At 40.1% G+C, this 19,572-nt stretch overlaps 1 protein-coding gene across 7 annotated transcripts in view; it reads right to left on the bottom strand.

Annotated features, from left to right (window-relative positions):
* citb (citron rho-interacting serine/threonine kinase b) overlaps window positions 1–19,572 on the bottom strand; it is a 65,812-nt gene that overhangs the window by 13,364 nt on the left and 32,876 nt on the right. For 2 of the 7 annotated variants that reach the window (XM_032577818.1, XM_032577822.1), the window contains exons 16-24: window positions 13,697–13,894; window positions 7,342–7,535; window positions 6,769–6,904; window positions 6,579–6,683; window positions 5,119–5,259; window positions 4,699–4,818; window positions 4,330–4,561; window positions 3,162–3,320; window positions 2,962–2,985 (exon numbers count right to left, since the gene is read on the bottom strand). In XM_032577818.1, coding sequence (XP_032433709.1) covers window positions 2,962–2,985; window positions 3,162–3,320; window positions 4,330–4,561; window positions 4,699–4,818; window positions 5,119–5,259; window positions 6,579–6,683; window positions 6,769–6,904; window positions 7,342–7,535; window positions 13,697–13,894 — 1,309 coding nt within the window. The remainder of the gene's footprint in view (window positions 1–2,961; window positions 2,986–3,161; window positions 3,321–4,329; window positions 4,562–4,698; window positions 4,819–5,118; window positions 5,260–6,578; window positions 6,684–6,768; window positions 6,905–7,341; window positions 7,536–13,696; window positions 13,895–19,572) is intronic. The other 5 variants (XM_032577819.1, XM_032577823.1, XM_032577820.1 and 2 more) reach the window with 3 other exon arrangements.

Raw genomic sequence — 19,572 nt, 5'->3', positions numbered from 1 at the left:
CAAGGACTACACCAAAGAGTCTCCATAACAACCACTAGACAGCTAGCTACCATTTAGTCATGCATAAAAAATATATATTTTCTGCCCTTCACTAGAAATCTACCAAAATCTTAACTAGAACTGTGTTCATCGTTACAAAGAGACTAACTATCTTTAATCTCATTTATTAGGTTTTTACATTTCTGTCTGGACTGAAGGTTTTCATATGAACGGTAGAACTTCCCGTGTCTCCTCTCAGGAACACGGAGCTAAATTTGTTCAAATATTGTTTGAAGAACAGAAAAAATGACTCTAAAGTATCAGGATCCTCAATAAACAATAGTTTAACAGAATAAAAAGAACTACCAACAAATTACACAGATTTTAATTAGGTTTAAATTGTTTTCTCTCCACACTGTTGCAACACAAATTGTGACATTTTACTAACCAAATGTTGAACTTTTGGACTCCACAGTGAAAACCTGTGGGTTGATTTGCCTTAATGCAATGCAGCTGTGTCGTGTGAAGCTGCTCATAAACCAGCATATTCATTAGATATCACAGTCAGTGAAATCTGTCCTCGCCTGCATTTTGGTGATGTTAAGAGTCGTCATAATGAATGCAGGGAAAATCTAACAGCCAGGTACATTTCTCAGCTGACAGCTCCTGCGTGGGTGAGATGAGAGGTTAGCCTTCTCATCAGTCCCTCCCCCATGTAAATAAACACCAACACAGACAGCTGGGCACAAAGAGAAAAGGACAGAGTAAAATTTCACGCTTCACTGTCAAACCCCGCTCCATTAATTCTACCGTTACATCAACCAATGATTTAGACATCAATAAAACCCAACGCCCCTTTCTTTTAACAACTACCAAAGCTTTTGATTGACTTTAGCTTCTTTACTTGAAGGTTTGTTGTAGGGCTGCACAGTGGCACAGTTGGTAGCACTGTTGCCTTGCAGCAAGAAGGTCCTGGGTTCAATTCCCGGCCCGTGGGTTCTCTCCGGGTATTCCAGCTTCCTCCCACAGTCCAAAAACATGACTGTCAGGTTAAATGGTCTATCTAAATTCTCCCTAGGTGTGAGTGTGTGTGTGCATGGTTGTTAGTCCTGTATGTCTGTGTGTTGCCCTGCGACAGACTGGCGACCTGTCCAGGGTGAACCCGCCTCTCACCCGGAACGTAGCTGGAGATAGACACCGGCAACCCTACCGACCCCTTTAGGGACAAGAGTGAACAGAAAATGGATGGAAGGTTTGTTGTAGTCACAGGCAGGTACAGAGTCCTCTAGGGGACATGGGGAATCTTTTTTTCTTTTGCGTTCCCTCGCAAAACCTTTTGCGTTCCCTCGCAATACTGTACTGGTCAGTTATGCAGCATAATTGAACACTGTAAGCCTTACTTACGGTGGGCGCCGTACTTTATGCTTTAATATAAGGTTATGTGAGGTTTTTCCATGAATGTTAGTATCTTTTTGTGAAATATCTGAAGTTTTATATCTTTCTTTAGGATAGAAATTGGCACCACAAACCTACGATATAAACAGAAACCTTCCGTAAGTAGGAAAGAAATAAAAATACATCCTAATTTGGACTATTTCTGAGTTATTATCGCGGGTAATAAATCATCTGACGGTTTTGATTGTGTCTCTGTTGTGTTCGTAGTCTGAATGGTTTAAAGAGCTGCTTTCAGTGCCGCTCCATCTTAGCCTTAACAGACATAAACATGCAGGAAAAAATAAATCGATTTTCAATCAGTGTTTTGCACCAAACAGTTAATAATAATAAACAAGTTTTCACTGAGGCTCTGTAAGAGCAATATGAATGAAATAAGTAATTATTGATATGACAGGAGCAGGAGGCTTTGACGCTTAGGTGTGTCGACGTGGGAGTGACGTCACCAGGTATGAATGGGAAGGATACTGGCTTTGTGTGTATTAGGAAGCGGTGAGCGGGGCGGTCAGTCCTTGCAAAGTTTGGAGCCTGATCATCAAAATGGAATAAATCGATAATTGTGACAGAATAAAGAAATGATCTGGAGTTGATTGATACACGGACAGATGAGATTCCCCGAGTTAACCCAGTGCGGCCCTTTACCATCATTAGTTTGTCATGTTTTTAATAATAAAAACTTGTTAATAATAAAAACTGTTTGGTGAAAACACCGATTGAAAATCGATTTATTTTTTCCTGCATGTTTATGTCTGTTAAGGCTAAGATGGAGCGGCACTGAAAGCAGCTCTTTAAACCATTCAGACTAGAACACAACAGAGACACAATCAAAACCGTCAGATGATTTATTACCCGTGATAATAACTCAGAAATAGTCCAAATTAGGATGTATTTTTATTTCTTTCCTACTTACGGAAGGTTTCTGTTTATAACGTAGGTTTGTGGTGCCTTTCTATCCTAAAGAAAGATATAAAACTTCAGATATTTCACAAAAAGATACTAACATTCATGGAAAAACCTCACATAACCTTATATTAAAGCATAAAGTACGGCGCCCACCGTAAGAAAGGCTTACAGTGTTCAATTATGCTGCATAACTGACCAGTACAGTATTGCGAGGGAACGCAAAAGAAAAAAATTCCCCATGTCCCTTAAGGCAGTGGTCCCCAACCTTTTTTTTGTGTTCATTTGTCTTATAAACATGACTGGATAAAACCTTCAGCTCAGAATGTAGTTTCCAATCATTTGTGCACTGCAGAGTTTATCACATGGTGCATCTCGCTGTATGGTGTGAAGTTTAGGTGGGACTGCAGTCGGCTAAATAACAGAGAAAGGTTCTGGGAATGAGACTGAAAAGCAGCAACTGGGATCAAAAAGTGCTACAGATTTCTAAAGCTTTGCACTGAAGCCTTTCAGCCACCTCTGACGAACATGATGCGACCCGACATTTCAAATAGTGCAGAGCTTTTAAAATCTGGCCAAAAAAGGAGAAAAGAGCTGAAACTGCAGAGACCATGACTTTGTACAACTTACTTTCAAATGTGACCCGCCTTCTCTCTGAAAGGTGTGTAAAAGAGGATAGTAGAAGTTTTGTAAATGAATCTTTCAAATGTTATTGATATCAGCTTGTAGTCATGCTGCATTTGTGCTGGGTCAACATGTGATTTCATTGTCAAGCTGTATTTAAGCGTCCTGTGTGACTAGAGCCATGGTGGAGGTTGCCCCTGACTCACCCTCGGGTGTCGGCGTATCTTTCCTGCGTCCTGAGTTGGTGGGTGCCAGGCCCGTCGGGCCCTGCTGGTGCTCAGGAGACTTCACCATGGCAGACATGATGATCTGCTGCCGTGCTGCCGCTGGGTTCGTAGTGCTGCCTTGATCCTTATACTGGAGGGCTGAGCGCAGAGTCATTAGATGAACTTGCATTGTTATGTAATCCTCACCTCTATTACAAAGATGATTTTAAGAAGAGGACAAATCTTTTCCATTTGGTCAACTAAAAACAAAAATTTACCACGTTTAAGGTTCTTCCTGACAGGAATTTATTATTTTTTTCCCCTCAATTTATTCATTCATTTTTATCAATGTGCACATACACAGCCTGTCACACTTACATATCCTCTTAAAGATACGTAAAATAACTGAGAATAAAGGGAACTTTTATTGCAGCAGCAAAATCTCATACTGGCAATTTTAGAAACATCCTTTAATCTACATCACATTTATTCAGTGGGAGGGAAGCCACATGCTGAGAAACAACGGCTTTTAACAACATTAGAAGTGGCCCAGCATATTCTCCCTGTGCTTGAATGGATTCTTTCTGGGTACACAACCTTTCTGTCAGAAACATGAATTTTAGGTCTGGCCAAGTAGGAACTTAGCAATCAGGTAACTTAGTGCTGGCTACCACAGAGTCCATAGGGTTAAGCAACCCTGCTTTATTTCTGCTAACGTTGAGTCCTCTGCATTTCAACCATGGTTTAAGTTTCTCTGTGGTGTCAAGGCAGATGTAGGTTCTCATCCACAATAGTGGCCACCGGCCAAGAGAAATTGATCTATGTGTCACCTCAAACAGTACGCCTTGAGGAAACAGCAATTCATGAATTACTAATTACAAGTTTCTCAAAACAAAAAAAAAACAAAACATAAATCTAAACAAAAGGCTTCAAGTGCATTTATTTTAAATGGATTGTAAGAGGTACCAAATATGACGTTAAAATTATTTATTCTTTGATATAGTAGTTTTTTTGTGTGCTCAAATTAAAAGTTAGATTTTTCTAAACTGTTCAGTGTAAGATCATGCTACTGCAATATTAAGGCTCTTAAGCATCTTTACTGTCTGTCTTATGTTTTAGATCACTAAACGTAGGATTCAGTGTGTAAGCTGGTGCAGGTCAGTCCCACCTTCTTCTCTCAGAGATCTCAGCTCTGCTCTCATTTTCTGCAGAGCGTCTTCCAGCTCAGAGCAGCGAGTGCGCTCTTTATCCAGAGCGGCCTTCATGTCGCTGTACTGCAGAGGCACCGGTTGGATGGGGGGCACAGGGGAGACCTGACCTTGACCCTGACTCTGGCCCTGCGCCTGGGCCTGAGCAGCCATGGCGGCCAACAGGTCCTCTCGCCTTCGCCCAAAAAGACCCTGAAACAACACAGTGCGAACGAAAACAGAGAGAAACACAGCGGAGAACGGCTCCAAGGTTATCAGCTGGCATGCTTCAGACATCTTTGCTTGTATTTCATAAAAACTGCATGATTTGTTGTGCGAATCGAGCTTACTTTTTTCTTCTTGGAGCCTCCGTGGGCCTGGGATTGGAGGAAGTCGATGAGCTTGGTTTGCTGGGTGATGGTTCCCTCCATTTTCACCTTCTCATGAGAGTATACAGCCTGCAGGTGGAGCTAAGTGAACATCACTACTGCCATGAATTTCTCCTCAAGCAATTCACTTCACACAGAGGGTGACAGAGAGACATGGAGATGAGTGGAAAGAAAGGGGGACGACTGTGTGCCATGTTTGCAGGGGGGAGTTATGTAATACTGTGGACCAGAACAGATAACGACACAAAGGTTTACACTAACTTTAGCATATACATATGTCAGTGCTGATTGGGAGCTCTCATATCGCTAATAAATATGTATTGATCCCCCCAGCCGTCCCACATGCTAGCTGTGGCGCATGCACATGCCAAGTAGAAGCACCTGGATGTTCTCCAGCTGGTATTCCAAGTCAGTCCTCTCTGTTTTGAGTAAATCGGTCTGGTCCAAAGCATCCTGCAGCCCCTGGGTCAGGCGGAATATGTGGGTCTTCTGGGCGTCCAGCTGCTGCTGTAGTTTCTCTTGCTGCGTAGGGAAAAACAGGTGTTCACATCATTATCTGAGTAATGATGTGAACATTATTATCTATTATGTTAGGGTGTTTTCGCACCTGATAGTAGTAGACTGGGGTTCGTTTGGAGACTGCAGTTGCAACATTTGTTACATTTTCAGTCGGTGCGGTTCGCTTTCACACTTTGAACCCTTTGAAAAACCTGTTGCACCAGTGGGGGCGCTGCATCAAGTACCACAGAAGAAAGCAACACAAAACTTCCAAAGAAGACACTGAGTGTAACTTTCTTCTTCACAAAATGTAAACAAAAATGGATTGGCGTCAAATTTTAGCGGTTGCAGGATTTCTCTTTTATTTTGGCAAAATATTTCTCCTGCTGGTGCTAGAAATGAATCTTTGTTATGGATGCATTTACCCAGAATGCCCTGAGCTGTAGTAGACTTCCTGTTTTTGGAACAGTCTCTAGACAGTTTGCCGTTCACATATGCATGCAAACAGCATCAGCGGTTACTTCAACCAAAACATGAAACTAAGACCAAGGTTTGTAGGTGGACCAAAGTTCACTTTTTTGGTCCACCTTGCACCCTTAGGGTCCAATCACAACATCCTTGTTAAGTCTGCTTCAATTAAACTATGTTTGTCTGATTTGTTTGGAAAGGTGTGAATGGAAAATCAAACTCTGATCCGGACCAAAAAATGGAACTTTGGTCGGTTGAAGTGAACTCTAGCGCAGTTAAAATGCTTATGTGAACGCCAAGCGAAGACCAACATTGGAGACCGTTCCACAAACAGGAAGCAGACTATAGTGGAGGGCATTCTGGGTAAATACAACCAAATAAATTGTGTAAAGTCTACTGCTAGCAAGAGAAATGTCTCACTATCGGTCTCGCTGATCTTTTGCCAAAGACAAAAGAGAAATCCTATAACCGGCAAAATCCATTTCTGTTCAGATTTTGTGAAGATGGAAGTTGCGCTCAGTGTCTTCTTTGGATGTTTCTTCTGTGGTTGTTGGTGCAGCGCCCCCAGAGGCGAGAGGATGAACAGGTTTTTCAAAGGGTTTGCTTAGTCCAAACACAGTGCAGTGTGGAAGTGAACCTCACCAGCTGAAAATGTAACAATTGTTGCAACTTTGCTCCCTAAACAAACCAAGTATACAGGTTGGAAAACACTTTTAGGCCTGGATACTGAGTGTTTGCTAAGCATTCGCTTTTAGCAGGGTTTCTGTATTAATTGTAAAGGTAACGCATGAAGAAAACAACAGACACATCACAAAGCATTACAAATATCTGCATGTGAGGTGGAAACACAGTAGGGTTCAGAGACAGCAATGCACCTCCTCCAGCAGCCTCTGCTTCACGTCCCTCTCACTCTCCAGCTTCTGTTGCAAACTCCGGGCGTTCATCTCCAGCATAGAGTGCTTCTTTTCCAAATCATTTAACTTAGGAACACAAGAAAAAGCTTTAGGTTTGAAATGTACAAAACAGCAAGGTAAAATGTTTGTTGTACAGTGTAGAAAAGCGTACAGTGTCTGCAAGGCTCTCGGCTTTGAGTTTCTGGTCTTTGAGGGCCTGTTGCAGGGCCAAGATCTCAGCCTTGTGCTCTTTCACGGCTTGCTCCACAGCCTGACGAGACTCAGAGCAGCGCTGCTCTGTACGCAGCCTGAAACACAGAAGACAAACTTAGCTACAAGATGTCTTAAGCTTTTGAGGACCTAATGTTGGGGGGCATTCATTATTTTTATCTGTTACTCTAGTGACGGTGACAAATGAACAGATCAGTAGAGCATGTTTTAATACTCTTTTACTGCACCATGTGTTCATTGCACTGCTATTCTCTGTCTGTAAAATCAGAGAAAATAAATCCAAAAATCTTTTTCCAAAAATAAACTCAAACAGACCCAAGAGAAAACGCCCAAAGCTGGTTGGTTTCATTGTGTGTAGGTGGAACTGGAGCTAACAACAATATCAACTGAGACATTAAGAGCAAAAAATGCTCGGTATTTCTAGTAATTCAAGCTTGTTTTAAAATATAACTTGTCTTGTTACTAAACAAAAATGTATTCTTGCAGCACAGACTTACACAGCGGTGTAGTCTACCTGTTCTGTTTCTCAGTGTCCAGCAGCCTCTGGACCTCCCTGGTCCTCCTCTCAGCCTGGCTCTTCTCGTCCTCCAGTGTGGCCCTCCAGGCCTCCCACTGCCGCTCCTTCTCCAGCAGCTCATCGTTCAGGCTCTCCAGCTCCACAACCTGCTCCTCCAGCATGGTGCATGTGGTCTTCAGAGTCTCGAGGTTCTGTTCACATCAGATGTATGCAAATGAAGAGTCAAGTAATGAAAAAAGCCGCTAAGCAAAAAACATGTTCCAAAATAAGTCTCAGCCGTTTCAGTGGAGACTTCATACACAATTCATCCTAATCTGACAGGAAGTTCATAAAATAGTTTATAATATCAATACTTTACTTAAAAAGACAGACGGATGCAATCAACAGCAATGATGTAATGTAAGTGAATACTTATGTAAATGTTGGTCTTCCATTTTTAATAAATTTGCTAAATGCTCAACAATCTTTTTCCACTGTCAGAACAAGAAGGAAAGAAAACGGATTCATTTACAATTTGGAATAAGGATGTAACACAACAAAATGTGGAAAAAAGTGAAGTGCTGTGAATACTTTCCATATGCATGAAAAGTAATATTAACACTAAATAAATATAATTCTATTTGGTTTATTTATGAAGCGGCAATTCACAGCAACTATCACCTTGAGGCACTTTGGGAAGAAAAATCACTTCATTTCAATCATGCACACATTCTAACTGATCTTAGTTATCAAACAGTGCATTAATGTTTGTTAATTATTCAAATTAGTTTAAAGAGTTTCCATCTTAGGAGATAGACTGCATCGAGTCACTGACTTGCAGGATTCACTCCTGTACAAACATGGCAACAGATACTCTCTTGCGTCGTGTTGTTGATTTTACAGCAATTCCTCAAATAACATCTCAAGCTTAAGAGATGTGATTGTTTCTAACATCACAAAGTCAAACATCTGTCTGGTAGGTAGACCTGAGACACAATGGGAGGAAAGTGTGGTTTGAAGAGACAAATTAGGTTCCCAGATGTTCCTTGGAAGAAACATACAGTATTCTCAGCAACGAGTCCAGAAAGCAGGCTTTGTGAATGTATGAGGCTGTGCCAATGCTCTCTGGCAAAACTTAGCTACAACTTGTCAGCATAGTTGCCAAAATATGAGTTATGACTTTAAAGCAAATTGCTTTGTATTCCTTTAGAATAAAACATTATTTCCAGCAAAATCCATGGATGACAACGATAACCGACATTTCTGAAACGCAAGAGAGGCATTGCTGGGGAGGATGATGGTGCCGTTTCCTCTACACCCTGGTAGAAGCTTTAGAAGATTTAAAGATACAATTCATAGTGTATGCTGCGTTTGCAGGAAGAACTTGAGACCATTACAGCTAAAAACCCTTCATCTTCTGGCATCCCCAAGGCCACAACGTCTTAAATATTGTAAGAAGGGATGACAGCATTACAAAGTGGTAAAAGCTTTCTCAAACAGACATTTGCAATAGACAACAGGCTGGAATTGCAAGTAAGTACTTTGAGTTTTTTTCTGTCAGCAATGAAATAAAAGTTTAAATAATAAAGTAAGAATCCATTTTAGTTTCAATAATTTGTTTATTTGAAATGTTCAAAACAGCCAAACTGACCACAATCCTGAAGCACTAAATTATGCATCTTCAACAAGAGACTTGAAAAGTGACAAAGTGTCAAAGTTTTATCTGTGGATGACTGGCGTCAGATCATATATGGTTTATAAAAAATGGAAAGTTACTTTTTCAGGTAGACTGCAGCTTGCAAAATTTGAAAATATCTGGGTTAAATAGAAAAAAACACCAATAAAATAAAACATATAATTGTCTGCCCTCATTTTAAATAATAACACAAACCAGTGCAGCTGCGGAGCTTGTTTGGACGCAGCAGGGCCTAGAAAGACCTGTGTTTCACGTCTTACGGCGCATTGCTTTAGACAAAGAGCATGAAGACAAATATAGCCTCTGCCGGTGCAGCAGCAACACCACGGCCCTCTGAAGTCCAACGCTTCCACAGCTGACACGACCTGGGAGTGATGGGGATGACACATCCCTCCCACACACCACCCCGTCCCTCGTCTATGACTTCCATCGTTGGTTACACAACCAGCAGGGCTGAGAGCGATGCTGGACACCCACACACACATCCTCCCACAGGGCCAGCGCTCACATCACGCTGCCTCATCTCTCTCTCTCTCTTTCACTGCAGCCAGAATAAAACATAACCAACACCAAAATAACACAAGACTTTCACAGGCCTGATTTACACTAAACCCTGTTAGATGCAAGATGTTGAGGTCACCCATGGATAACAGGACTGTGGATATCTCAGGTAAAGTGTAGACTTAGAGTGCGTTCACACCAGCCCCTTTCAATCTGAACGCCAGTCGGTTCGTCTAGAGTCCGGTTTGTTTGGGGAGGTGTGAATGCGCAATCGAACTGTGATGCGGAGCAGACTCTGGTCCACATATAAACCTCGGTCTAGGTTCAGTTTAAGTGAACTCTGATGTATTTTGAATGTCTGGATTCCAAGCAAACCAGAGACTCTACTCCAAAAGCAGAAAGTGGGCTATAACATGGGGCATTCTGGGTAAGTACAACTTAAACAAGCACGCAAGTCAAACACTAGCGAAAGACATGGCTCATGGTCTTTGCAAAAAAAAAAAAAAAAAACACAACCTACAACAGCTAAAATCTGATGCCACTCCATTTTTGTTCACGTTACATGTCTTCTTTGAAGGTTTCCTACAATAATTCTTGGAACAGCACCACCACAGGCGAGGAGGGGAACAGGTTTTTCAATTAGTTTGGATTGATTGACAAAGTGCGGTGTGAAAGCGAACCGCACCAGCTGAAAACATAACTAATGTTGCAATTTTGGTCCCCAGTCAAACCTAGTCTACCGAACTATCAGTGTGAAAACATCCATAGCGTCTAGGTGTGAGAATGAAGTCCAGAGGACACACGGACCAGAAGACAAACTGAAGCATCGCCTTGAAAGCAGTACACTGTGACAATTATTATTACAGAAATGAATCCAAACCTAGGGTAGATCCAAGTATTGTTGTAAAATGTTGGCCAAACAGTAAAACTGGGCAGAGACATTTGCTGTTTGTGTGTTTACTTGCGAAAAGACTCACACATCCAAGGTGTTACAGAAAATGAAGGAAAACGGTTGCTTTCTTGTCTGGTTGTGATCCATGTCAACATCTTACACGGTTTGTTTTTCTTCCTTTCACACCCTTATGCTACTTCGGACCTCAGACACAGTTTTCATTTACTTGAACAGTTGCGTGTTCCAGTCGGCTTGTACGATCTCCAATTGTCTCCCAGCAGCAGGTTCAACTTCGTCTCCAGCTTCTAAACCAGCCATTCCCTGATTTACCGTAAAACATTCATTTGTCCTGAACTTGTCCAAACTTTTTCATGTCGCAACAACAAACTTCAACCTATTTCAGTGGATTTTTATGATAGATCAACACAAAGCAGTTCATTATTTTGAGAAGCTCCCTCTGTTAACCCCTGATAAAAATCCAAAGATCTAGTAAGTAAACAAGCTGTGGAGAAGTTTAAAGCAGGGTTGGGTTATAAAACTATATCACCAGCTTTGATCATCTCACTGGAAACTGTTCAATCCATTATCTGAAAATAGAAAATGTATAACTAGAAAAACAAAATTTCTGAAGAAATTTAGCCGGGGCCTGCCAAGGCGCGCCCGTCGGGCTTGGGCCCGGCGTCGTCACGCCACAAATTGGCGTCGACGCTAAAGAACGCCGCAACGTAATCAGTGGCACGCGGAGAACCACAAGAACGTTAAGCGAGGCGGACGTGCACCATTCAGTACGATTTAAAATGTTGTCAAGGCTTTTATTTTGGAAGTTTTGTTAAACTTCATTTCAAAGGGCCAAACTAATCCCATGCGTAATAGTCCTTGGGTTAAAATAGTTATATAATGCTCAAAACACAAGTAGCTGATGTAAAAATATTCAAGGCTTTTATTTTGAAATTTTCAGTATGCTCCATTTTAAAGTTCCGAACTAATCCCATGTGTAACAGTGCTTTGGATGAAAAAGTCATATACGGCCAAAAAAAGCAATTACGTCATGTAAAATATTCAAGGCTTTTATTTTGAAATTTTCAGTATGCTTAATTTTAAAGTTCCAAACTAATCCCATGTGTAACAGTGCTTTGGATGAAAAAGTCACATAAAGCCAAAAACAGCAATTACCTGATGTAAAAATATTCAAGGCTTTTATTTTGAAATTATTATTATGCTCCATTTTAAAGTTCCGAACTAATCCCATGTGTAACATTGCTTTGGATGAAAAAGTCATATACGGCCAAAAAGAGCAATTACGTCATGTAAAATATTCAAGGCTTTTATTTTGAAATTTTCAGTATGCTTAATTTTAAAGTTCCAAAATAATCCCATGTGTAACAGTTACTGAGTTAAATCAGTTATATACAACCCATAGCAGCGGGTAGTTCTAAAGGCCAGTTCTCAGTCCTGATCTGTTTCAACTGAGGATAGATAGAACTACAGCGATGCGTATTTGTAGTCCTAATCAGCAGCCAACAGCCTCTTGAGTTCCGTTGCCATGGTAAATAATGGTCTCAGCAGGTGTGAGCTGTGAGTCATACATGCTCAAACACACAATTGTGTGTTTGAGCCAACACGGTTTACTGAAAAAAAGCATTGGAAACAAATCCTTCTTGTTCGGGAACCGTAATACATATTCGAAAAGCGTTTCGAGCGTATGAGAGGCCTATGTGTCTTCTGCGATAGTCCCGAGATTCATATCTGTACCTCACTCAGAGCATTTACAGTGATGAGAGAAAGAAATGTTGTGCCCAGATCTGAAATTCTATTCAAATACATGGGAGAGAGCCTCAGACAGCCTCAGAAAATCCTGTCGCATGACTTTGCTCTGAAGCACCGTGACAGAAAACCGTACGGTCTAGATAAATTTCGAAAACATTTTACCGGAGCAGACAGGCGTATCAATGTCAGGACCGATTGTGATACTAATCGTGCGATATTTGTGGGCGTGATGGCGATTTCAAAAATGATTTGGGCTGAAAAAGTTGTCTTCATCTCTCACTCTAAGCAGCCAGAGACGCACTCTAACTTTAGGAAAAATGAGAAACTTTGGGTCGCTTAGAGGCAAATTGTGGACAAACCGTAACTGGTATCGACGAGCCGTCTTCACTTTCGAAGAGATCACAGACGTATCTACAAAATGAAATTTGAATGGCATTTCTAGGTGAATTTGTGACGACACAGAAAATCCTCAAAAATAGGGTATTTCTAGGATTTTTCCCATTGACTTATAATGGGGTTTTTTTCGTAGTTTTTTGCGAATTATGTCGCCACGTTAAGCCCAAATCCCACCAGAAGTAATAGCTGGAATGGCGTGAATTTTCTGCAGGTTTTGATACCTCATTTGTAGGTGTGCACCAAGCGGTATGAGCCGCATTAACGGTTACGGAAGAAAAATAAAGAATAAAGAAACACTTTCTCCGACAATAGCAATAGGTTCCTGCCATTGCTTTGCATGGCAGGCCCCAATAAAGCTGCAAACCTACCAAGACATGGAAGTCTAAACAGAGACGGAGCACAAAGCTTAATTAGAGAAGCAGCCAAGAGACCCATTGTGACTTTGGAGGAGATGCAGAGATCCAGAGCTCAGGTTGAAATATTTCTGTAAAACAACTAGGAGCTCAGTCAGATATTTCATGTGTGAGTGTTTAAAGGCATCAATCTTAGTGAATACGATAGAAGTTTGAATGCAGTATCTTGGGCCCCAATCTCATCACTTCATGGCCTTGCTGTTTGTAACGCATTATGTAATAAACGTAATAAAAATCTGGCTTCAAAGTGTAATAAAATGTCATCAAAATCACAAAAAGTAATAAAATTCTTGAACATGTTTTGTAAGACTTTGTGCTGCATTATGTAGTAGCATTACCACAGTTTGAAAACAATTATAATGTAATAAAGTTGTGCATTATGCAACAACAATATTATGAGACTTAGGGACATTTTACAGGACAATTTACTTACAATTTACTGTCCAGTAAAATGTTGTGACATGTCTAGACATAAGAATCCAAAAGAATGGCAGCTCTAATTATATTAAATGGTGCTTCTAGGAAGCATCGACTTTGGGGATGAATGCAACTCTTGGAAACCAATCAGTTTCATTCTGCTTCAAAATTATGGGCAACCTTCCCCATAACGCTTGCTATTTGAAAGGCACTTTCAAACTGAATTATCCAACCTGTCCTTAAGTTACAAAGACGTCCTTATAGCAGTGGACTGATTGCTGAGCAGCATACCTGCTTCTGGTTGTTGAGGTGCATTTCACGGTCAGCCACCTCATGCCGCAGCCTGTCCACATCCTGGCTGAGCTGCAGCCGGTCCTCCCGCTCGTCAGAGGCCTCGTCCAGCTGCTTGGACAGGTAAAAGTTCTGGCGGTTCAGCTCAGAGTTCTCCTGAGTCAGAGTGGTTAGCTGCTCCTCGAGATCAGTGATCACCTACAGAAGAATGGAAGAACTTGGATTTTGTTTAAAGAAAATACAAAATAAGCAGTATATATATATATGTAAAAAAAGATTAATAATAAAAGCAGGAGTTTCCTGTCCTCTACTTGTTCTGCTGGCTCCTATAAATAGCTAATATGTCAAGTGCATCTTTTTTTTCCCACTGACTTTTGAGCAGGTTTGCAGAAACATGATGGTGAATGATGTGAGATCAGATGTGATCTGTCCTGGTTAAAATAGCTCTAGCCTGCAATACATTTGAACACATCTGTCCATGTGCTGAGAGGAAGGCAGTTTGTTAGTGAGAAACTAGTATTTTAAAGAGCAGCAGGTCTGAGCCATCCTTTATATTTCGTCTTTGTTTCCAAAGAGCCAAACATTTATGTATTTTTTAGAAGGCATACCACATATCTAGAAATGTTCATGGTTTGACTTTTTAATCAAATTAATCTACAGCAGTACAGTAAATCTACAGTTTACATTATGTAAACTGATTTACTTTTTGAGCTCTTCTTTTTTTTAAAACTTTCATTCAACAATATTATATGGCAAGATCAATTATTTCTAAACGTAAAAAAAAAAACATGACAAATGAGAGAAAAAAATGTTGCGTATACATAAAAATGTATTTACCTCGTTTAGTTTAGCTTTCAATTCACCCATTTAGGTCTCAAAACGCTGTAAAGTTATTGCACGTCTTAAAGAGGATTTAAGTTCTACATTAACATGCAGTTGGTTGTAGTTTGCCTCCATGTGTGAATAATTCTTCACAAGATATTTTTACACTTATTACATTTGTAGTGCCAAAAGCTCATTGACTTACTGTTTTCTCAACTTCAGCTTGAAAAACTGTAAATTGGTTGTAGTATTTCAGTGTTTCTGACCGCATCTCTGGCAGTTGGTGGCGTTTCCTGTGTTTGGTCATCCATGGCTTCATACTGGGTTTTGGGAACATTGGCCTCATACTTGCAGGTTACTTGTTTTAAGGTTGACAGGGTTTCCCCTAGAAAACCTGCTAAGCCCGATGGTAGGGGCACCAGAGGAGTTCACCAGCGGCTCACAACGTTTCTGTTAAATGTTGAGTTACAAAAATATGGAGGCGCACAGGCAGGCATCATCAACTATAAACCTAGCTTAATAAGTCTTTGCTATAGCTGTTATTGTTGTATAAAAAAACGTATTTAAAATAAACAATGCTTGGTCTGGTGTCCTGCCAGGTCCGACTGCAGGCACCCGCATGTATCCTTCAAATATTGTAGTGATTCTTCCATTAGTTGAAGCCGTCTAAAGGCAAACAAAATTAATAAATATTTCACTACTAATTAATTTATAAAACCTGGCAACTCAAAAATAAAATCCACAATTTTGACTTCTGCAAAGGTTTATTCAAGGATGGAGAAGTGTACTGAAAGAAATTCTTGATCTAAAATGCTGTGTCCAAGGATTGTGCAGAAACTATTATGTATAAAATGTTTTCACAGAACCCCACTGGATTCTTCTCAGGTGTCTAGAGAAAGATCAGTGATGAGGCACCTGAATGTACTTATTGCAGAAACAGCTGTTGCTCTCCAGACCCCATGCCTGAGCCTTTCCCCTGGGGGTTGTGTGGCAGGGCTGATGCCACATGCACTGCCTACTTGACCGGGGAGTCCAAGAGTCAGTGCAGGCCTTTTTGAGTGATAGCTCTCTTTGTAGGTGCGCTACTGACAGCTTTCTCTGGGTTTTACTGATTTCTTACCCAAACAGATCAATCTGTCTGATTTTACCCAGATCACAGAGACAACAGTGATTCTGATCTGGAACTCTGTTGATTATCCTCTCAATTTAAATGACCCATTTCCAGTAAATAGGAAAATTTCTCCAAAATGCATGCGATATGCCATCTGTTAAAATCTGATTTAAGGGCGTCAAACTTTGAAATAGGTACATATTATGGTCTATCGTGTTTACAGAAGAGGGAAAAAAACCATTTCAACTAGCTTTTCTACCAGTTTGTCAAGATGTAGGTCATATGAGTGAAGGAACACTGTAGATGTGTTTCCATTACAAATATGTGCAAAGTAAATCTTTAGAAAAAAAACAAAACTGTTTTGCAATTGCAGTGTTTCCATTAAATAGGAAACCCAATTAAAATCACATGAATAAGTTTGTTCAATAAATCATTAAAAATTATGGTAGCAACAGATGTAAACAGTTGAGATATATTCATAATTCAGAACTAATCTATCAGCCATCAGCGTCTTTTTGACACGTGGGAATGCATATTGTCTAAAAAAAAAAGTATAAAATAAAAATAAAATAAGTCCTCTTTGTTGTTTTCACCAGTAGCAACATCCAGCTGTTGATCATGTGACTCAGGTGATGTGGAAAAAATTATTTCCATTGCAATTTTGCAAAAATACATCTGTTTTGATACAGCTGAAAAACCACCTCTCCCTGGTGCTAAAACTTTTAATCAAAAAACATGAGCTTTTTTCAAAAATGGGTGTTATTAAGGACATTTATTTTTGTGATTTCAATTTGCACAACTTCATGGTTAATGGAATCGCAGCTACTAATACAGCGTTAATAAACTCTCCTATTTTTGCTGAATGAGTCCGAATTCACTGTCAGTTTGTCTGTGTTGTGTTTAGACCACAACAATAGCAGAATATGGCCATGCTCTCTGCACACCGCATTTTTGATAAGTGTTATCACATTAAGTAAGCGATATAACAGAGACTAACAGCCAATCTTCAAACTCATCCCAGCCATCCAATAATCACAGCCGGAGTCTATCTACAACATTATCAAGAACAGCTTGTGAAAGAACTGAATGAATCAGCTCCCCTCTGTTTCTGAATGGTAAAGAGTGAAACCATAAAACCAGATCACAGCTCAGCTGTCTGCTGAGGAGAGCCACTTAGTTTCTAATTTTAAGACGAGATGAGCTATATGAACAACGAAGAAGAAATTCAATTCTTTTAGCCAAACTAATCTCTGTAAAGTGATAAAGTGGCATTTTGCCATTTCTAACCCAGAGAAAGTCTTGCATTGTCTATGGATGTGTTTATTTCATTTGACCAAAACCGTCACTGCAGTGGCAATGTAATATGAGACAGATAATCTCTAAAAAAAAATTTTTTTTAAATAATAATAATATCAAGCTCCTCTGCCTTTTCCCAGTGCTAACTAGAAACAACCAATCAGAGTCAAGAGGTGAGTCTTAGCGCTGTCAATCATGGCCGTGTGTACGCTACAGCTTCTCCCCGTCAGTGGTCATGACCGTTTACTCATCAATTACAGATTAATAATCAGTCACGAATAAACATTTGTTTCTCCTCCATTAGCACATTTAGAACTTCACAGAGGTGATTGACAACGCTCAGACCCTCCTCTTGGCTCTGATTGGTTGTTTTTGGCTGTGGCTTTAATGCCATCTGGAGACATGCAGAGTTTCTAGAGAGGAGTTGGAGGAACTCGATTTTTTCACATTTTGTCTTGCTCATGTTATTAAAATGGTCAGATCCAGTACAGCAGGGGTGTCCAAAGTGGGTCCTCGAGGGCCGGCATCCTGCGTGTTTTAGTTCTCTCCCTGGTTTAACACACCTGGATCAAATGATGGCTCCTTACATGAAGCACATTAGGTTAGTAGGCCTAGTGATACAATGCTTTCATCATTTTACCAAGATCTCTTGCTTACTTAGTCCAGGTATTCAGAAGTAGAAGCGGGCCAATCGTTTCATTAGCATAAGGTCCGTTTTCTCCATCAGCCTTCACCAGCAGGTACAGTAGGAGAAATGAGGGTTAGACTGATGAGGCTCCATGCTAAAAGCCTTTTTCTCTCTCATGTAAACCACGCAGAACTTCAAGGAGGCAGAGGAAAGAAGCAGAGCTTTTACGTACATAAATTAGCTGTCTGCTCAGCACTGACTCAGTGCGTCAGCTCCTCTAAGGAATGGAAGGACTGACAACATCCACTGAATCCAGAAGGCGGGGCGAGAGATAAACTGTGTGAGGGCTGCAGGGGTGATCTGTCATGCATCTATATTTACCCAACTCAACTGGCAATCAAATCAATTGAGCAACTTTCTGAACTGCAGTAAATTGCATTGAGAGATTTACTTCCTCAACGCTGTTGAATGCAAGTAGCTCGATTCTATTTGTGGAAGCTGTGGGTGTCAGTCTCCCTGATTGTAATTAACATTTACTGTGAGCTGAAGCTGCAAAATGTCGATAGATCTTCGCCTTCCTCTGAGTATGACTAAGCAGGGAATTGATAAGTACGGTAATCTATTGCCAAACTCAAAGTGGAGCCTCTATTTTGAACTGACGAGGTTTTGACAGATTTGTTGTATACGACTAGAACATGTCCTTGTCTTTCCTAAATGTCTGGATGATTTGAAAAAGTTCAGAAAAACACTTTCAACTGATGCAAAATGTGAGCAATCTGATTAGAGCTGGGCTGCCACTTATTCTTAAAATACAGAATAACCCTTTAATTGATGAGTAAATACTCAGTATTCTAAATACTCTAAATATGGACAAATAAATAAAGACAGGTCAATAACACAATGATGGAAACTCTACTTACATTCAACAATGTATGAAAACTGAATAAATGTATAGTTTTTACACTCCACAAATCCAGAACAAACATCTAGAAAACTGCAAAACAGCTAAAAATAATGAGCTCCTTTAAATCAAGGCTAAAAACCCATGTGTTTGTAGCTGCCTTTAATTAATGATAAATGGAGCATTTACAAATATATTTCATATATTTAGATACCGATTACAGTTGGTAACACATTTTTATATTATCCTACTGTTTTGTGTCATTTTTAGGTTGTAATTTTGTCCAGACTATACAGTATAGTCTTAAGAATCTTATGTTTATTATTATATTTTACCTTTGAGTGAATCTGCATCTACATCTGTCTATCATCTGAATTTGTCTATTCTGTCCTATTAACATTAGTTTTTCAACTTTTTATAATGTTAATTCATAAAATTTAAAAAGCCCTTAAAATACTAAATATGTATCTCAATACTTCTTGCGACCATCTTTTTTTTTAAATAACTTTTGCTGATGCAAAGTGCTGCAGGAGATTGCTGTCTCCTGAGTAAAAGTAGTGACAGGCCTGCTTTTACTTTTCCACTTGAAATGTGGCAACCTTAGACAAAAGGTTAATGGAGAAATCATGTTGCTTCTGTAAAGTTCTGGCCTCCCGTTAATAATATATGGGAAATTTAAATTCTTTCTTCACAGTTCCCTATAGAGCGTTCTGCTCTCAGATGACAAATTTACTTATGACTCAGAATACCTAAAGGTGTGTCTCCAGAACTGCTTGGTCTGCTTTAAATGGACCAGAGTTTGTTTCCTTCTGTCTTCTGAACTGGAAGACAGAAGGAAACAAAAACTGCAATGGGAATCACAACAAAGAAGACAACAGGAAGTTACAGGAGGACGATGGCACGGCCTGCTTTCCAGTGACTTTTCGCCTAAATAAGATTATTTGCATGTGATTTTAATTGTGTTTCTTTGTTATTGGAAAAACCTCAATTGTGAACTTGTGTTTTGCACACATTTGTAATGGAAACGTAGACATTGTATCTCCCCTCTGCGATCCTTTCCGGCTGTGCTGCATCACATGAACATAAAGCAACGTGCTCTGTTAGCAAGCTACTTTTGT

The sequence above is a fragment of the Xiphophorus hellerii genome, chromosome 12 (genome assembly GCF_003331165.1).
Source record: "Xiphophorus hellerii strain 12219 chromosome 12, Xiphophorus_hellerii-4.1, whole genome shotgun sequence".
NCBI lineage: Eukaryota > Metazoa > Chordata > Actinopteri > Cyprinodontiformes > Poeciliidae > Xiphophorus > Xiphophorus hellerii.
This window is presented reverse-complemented; position numbering and strand designations above follow the sequence as displayed.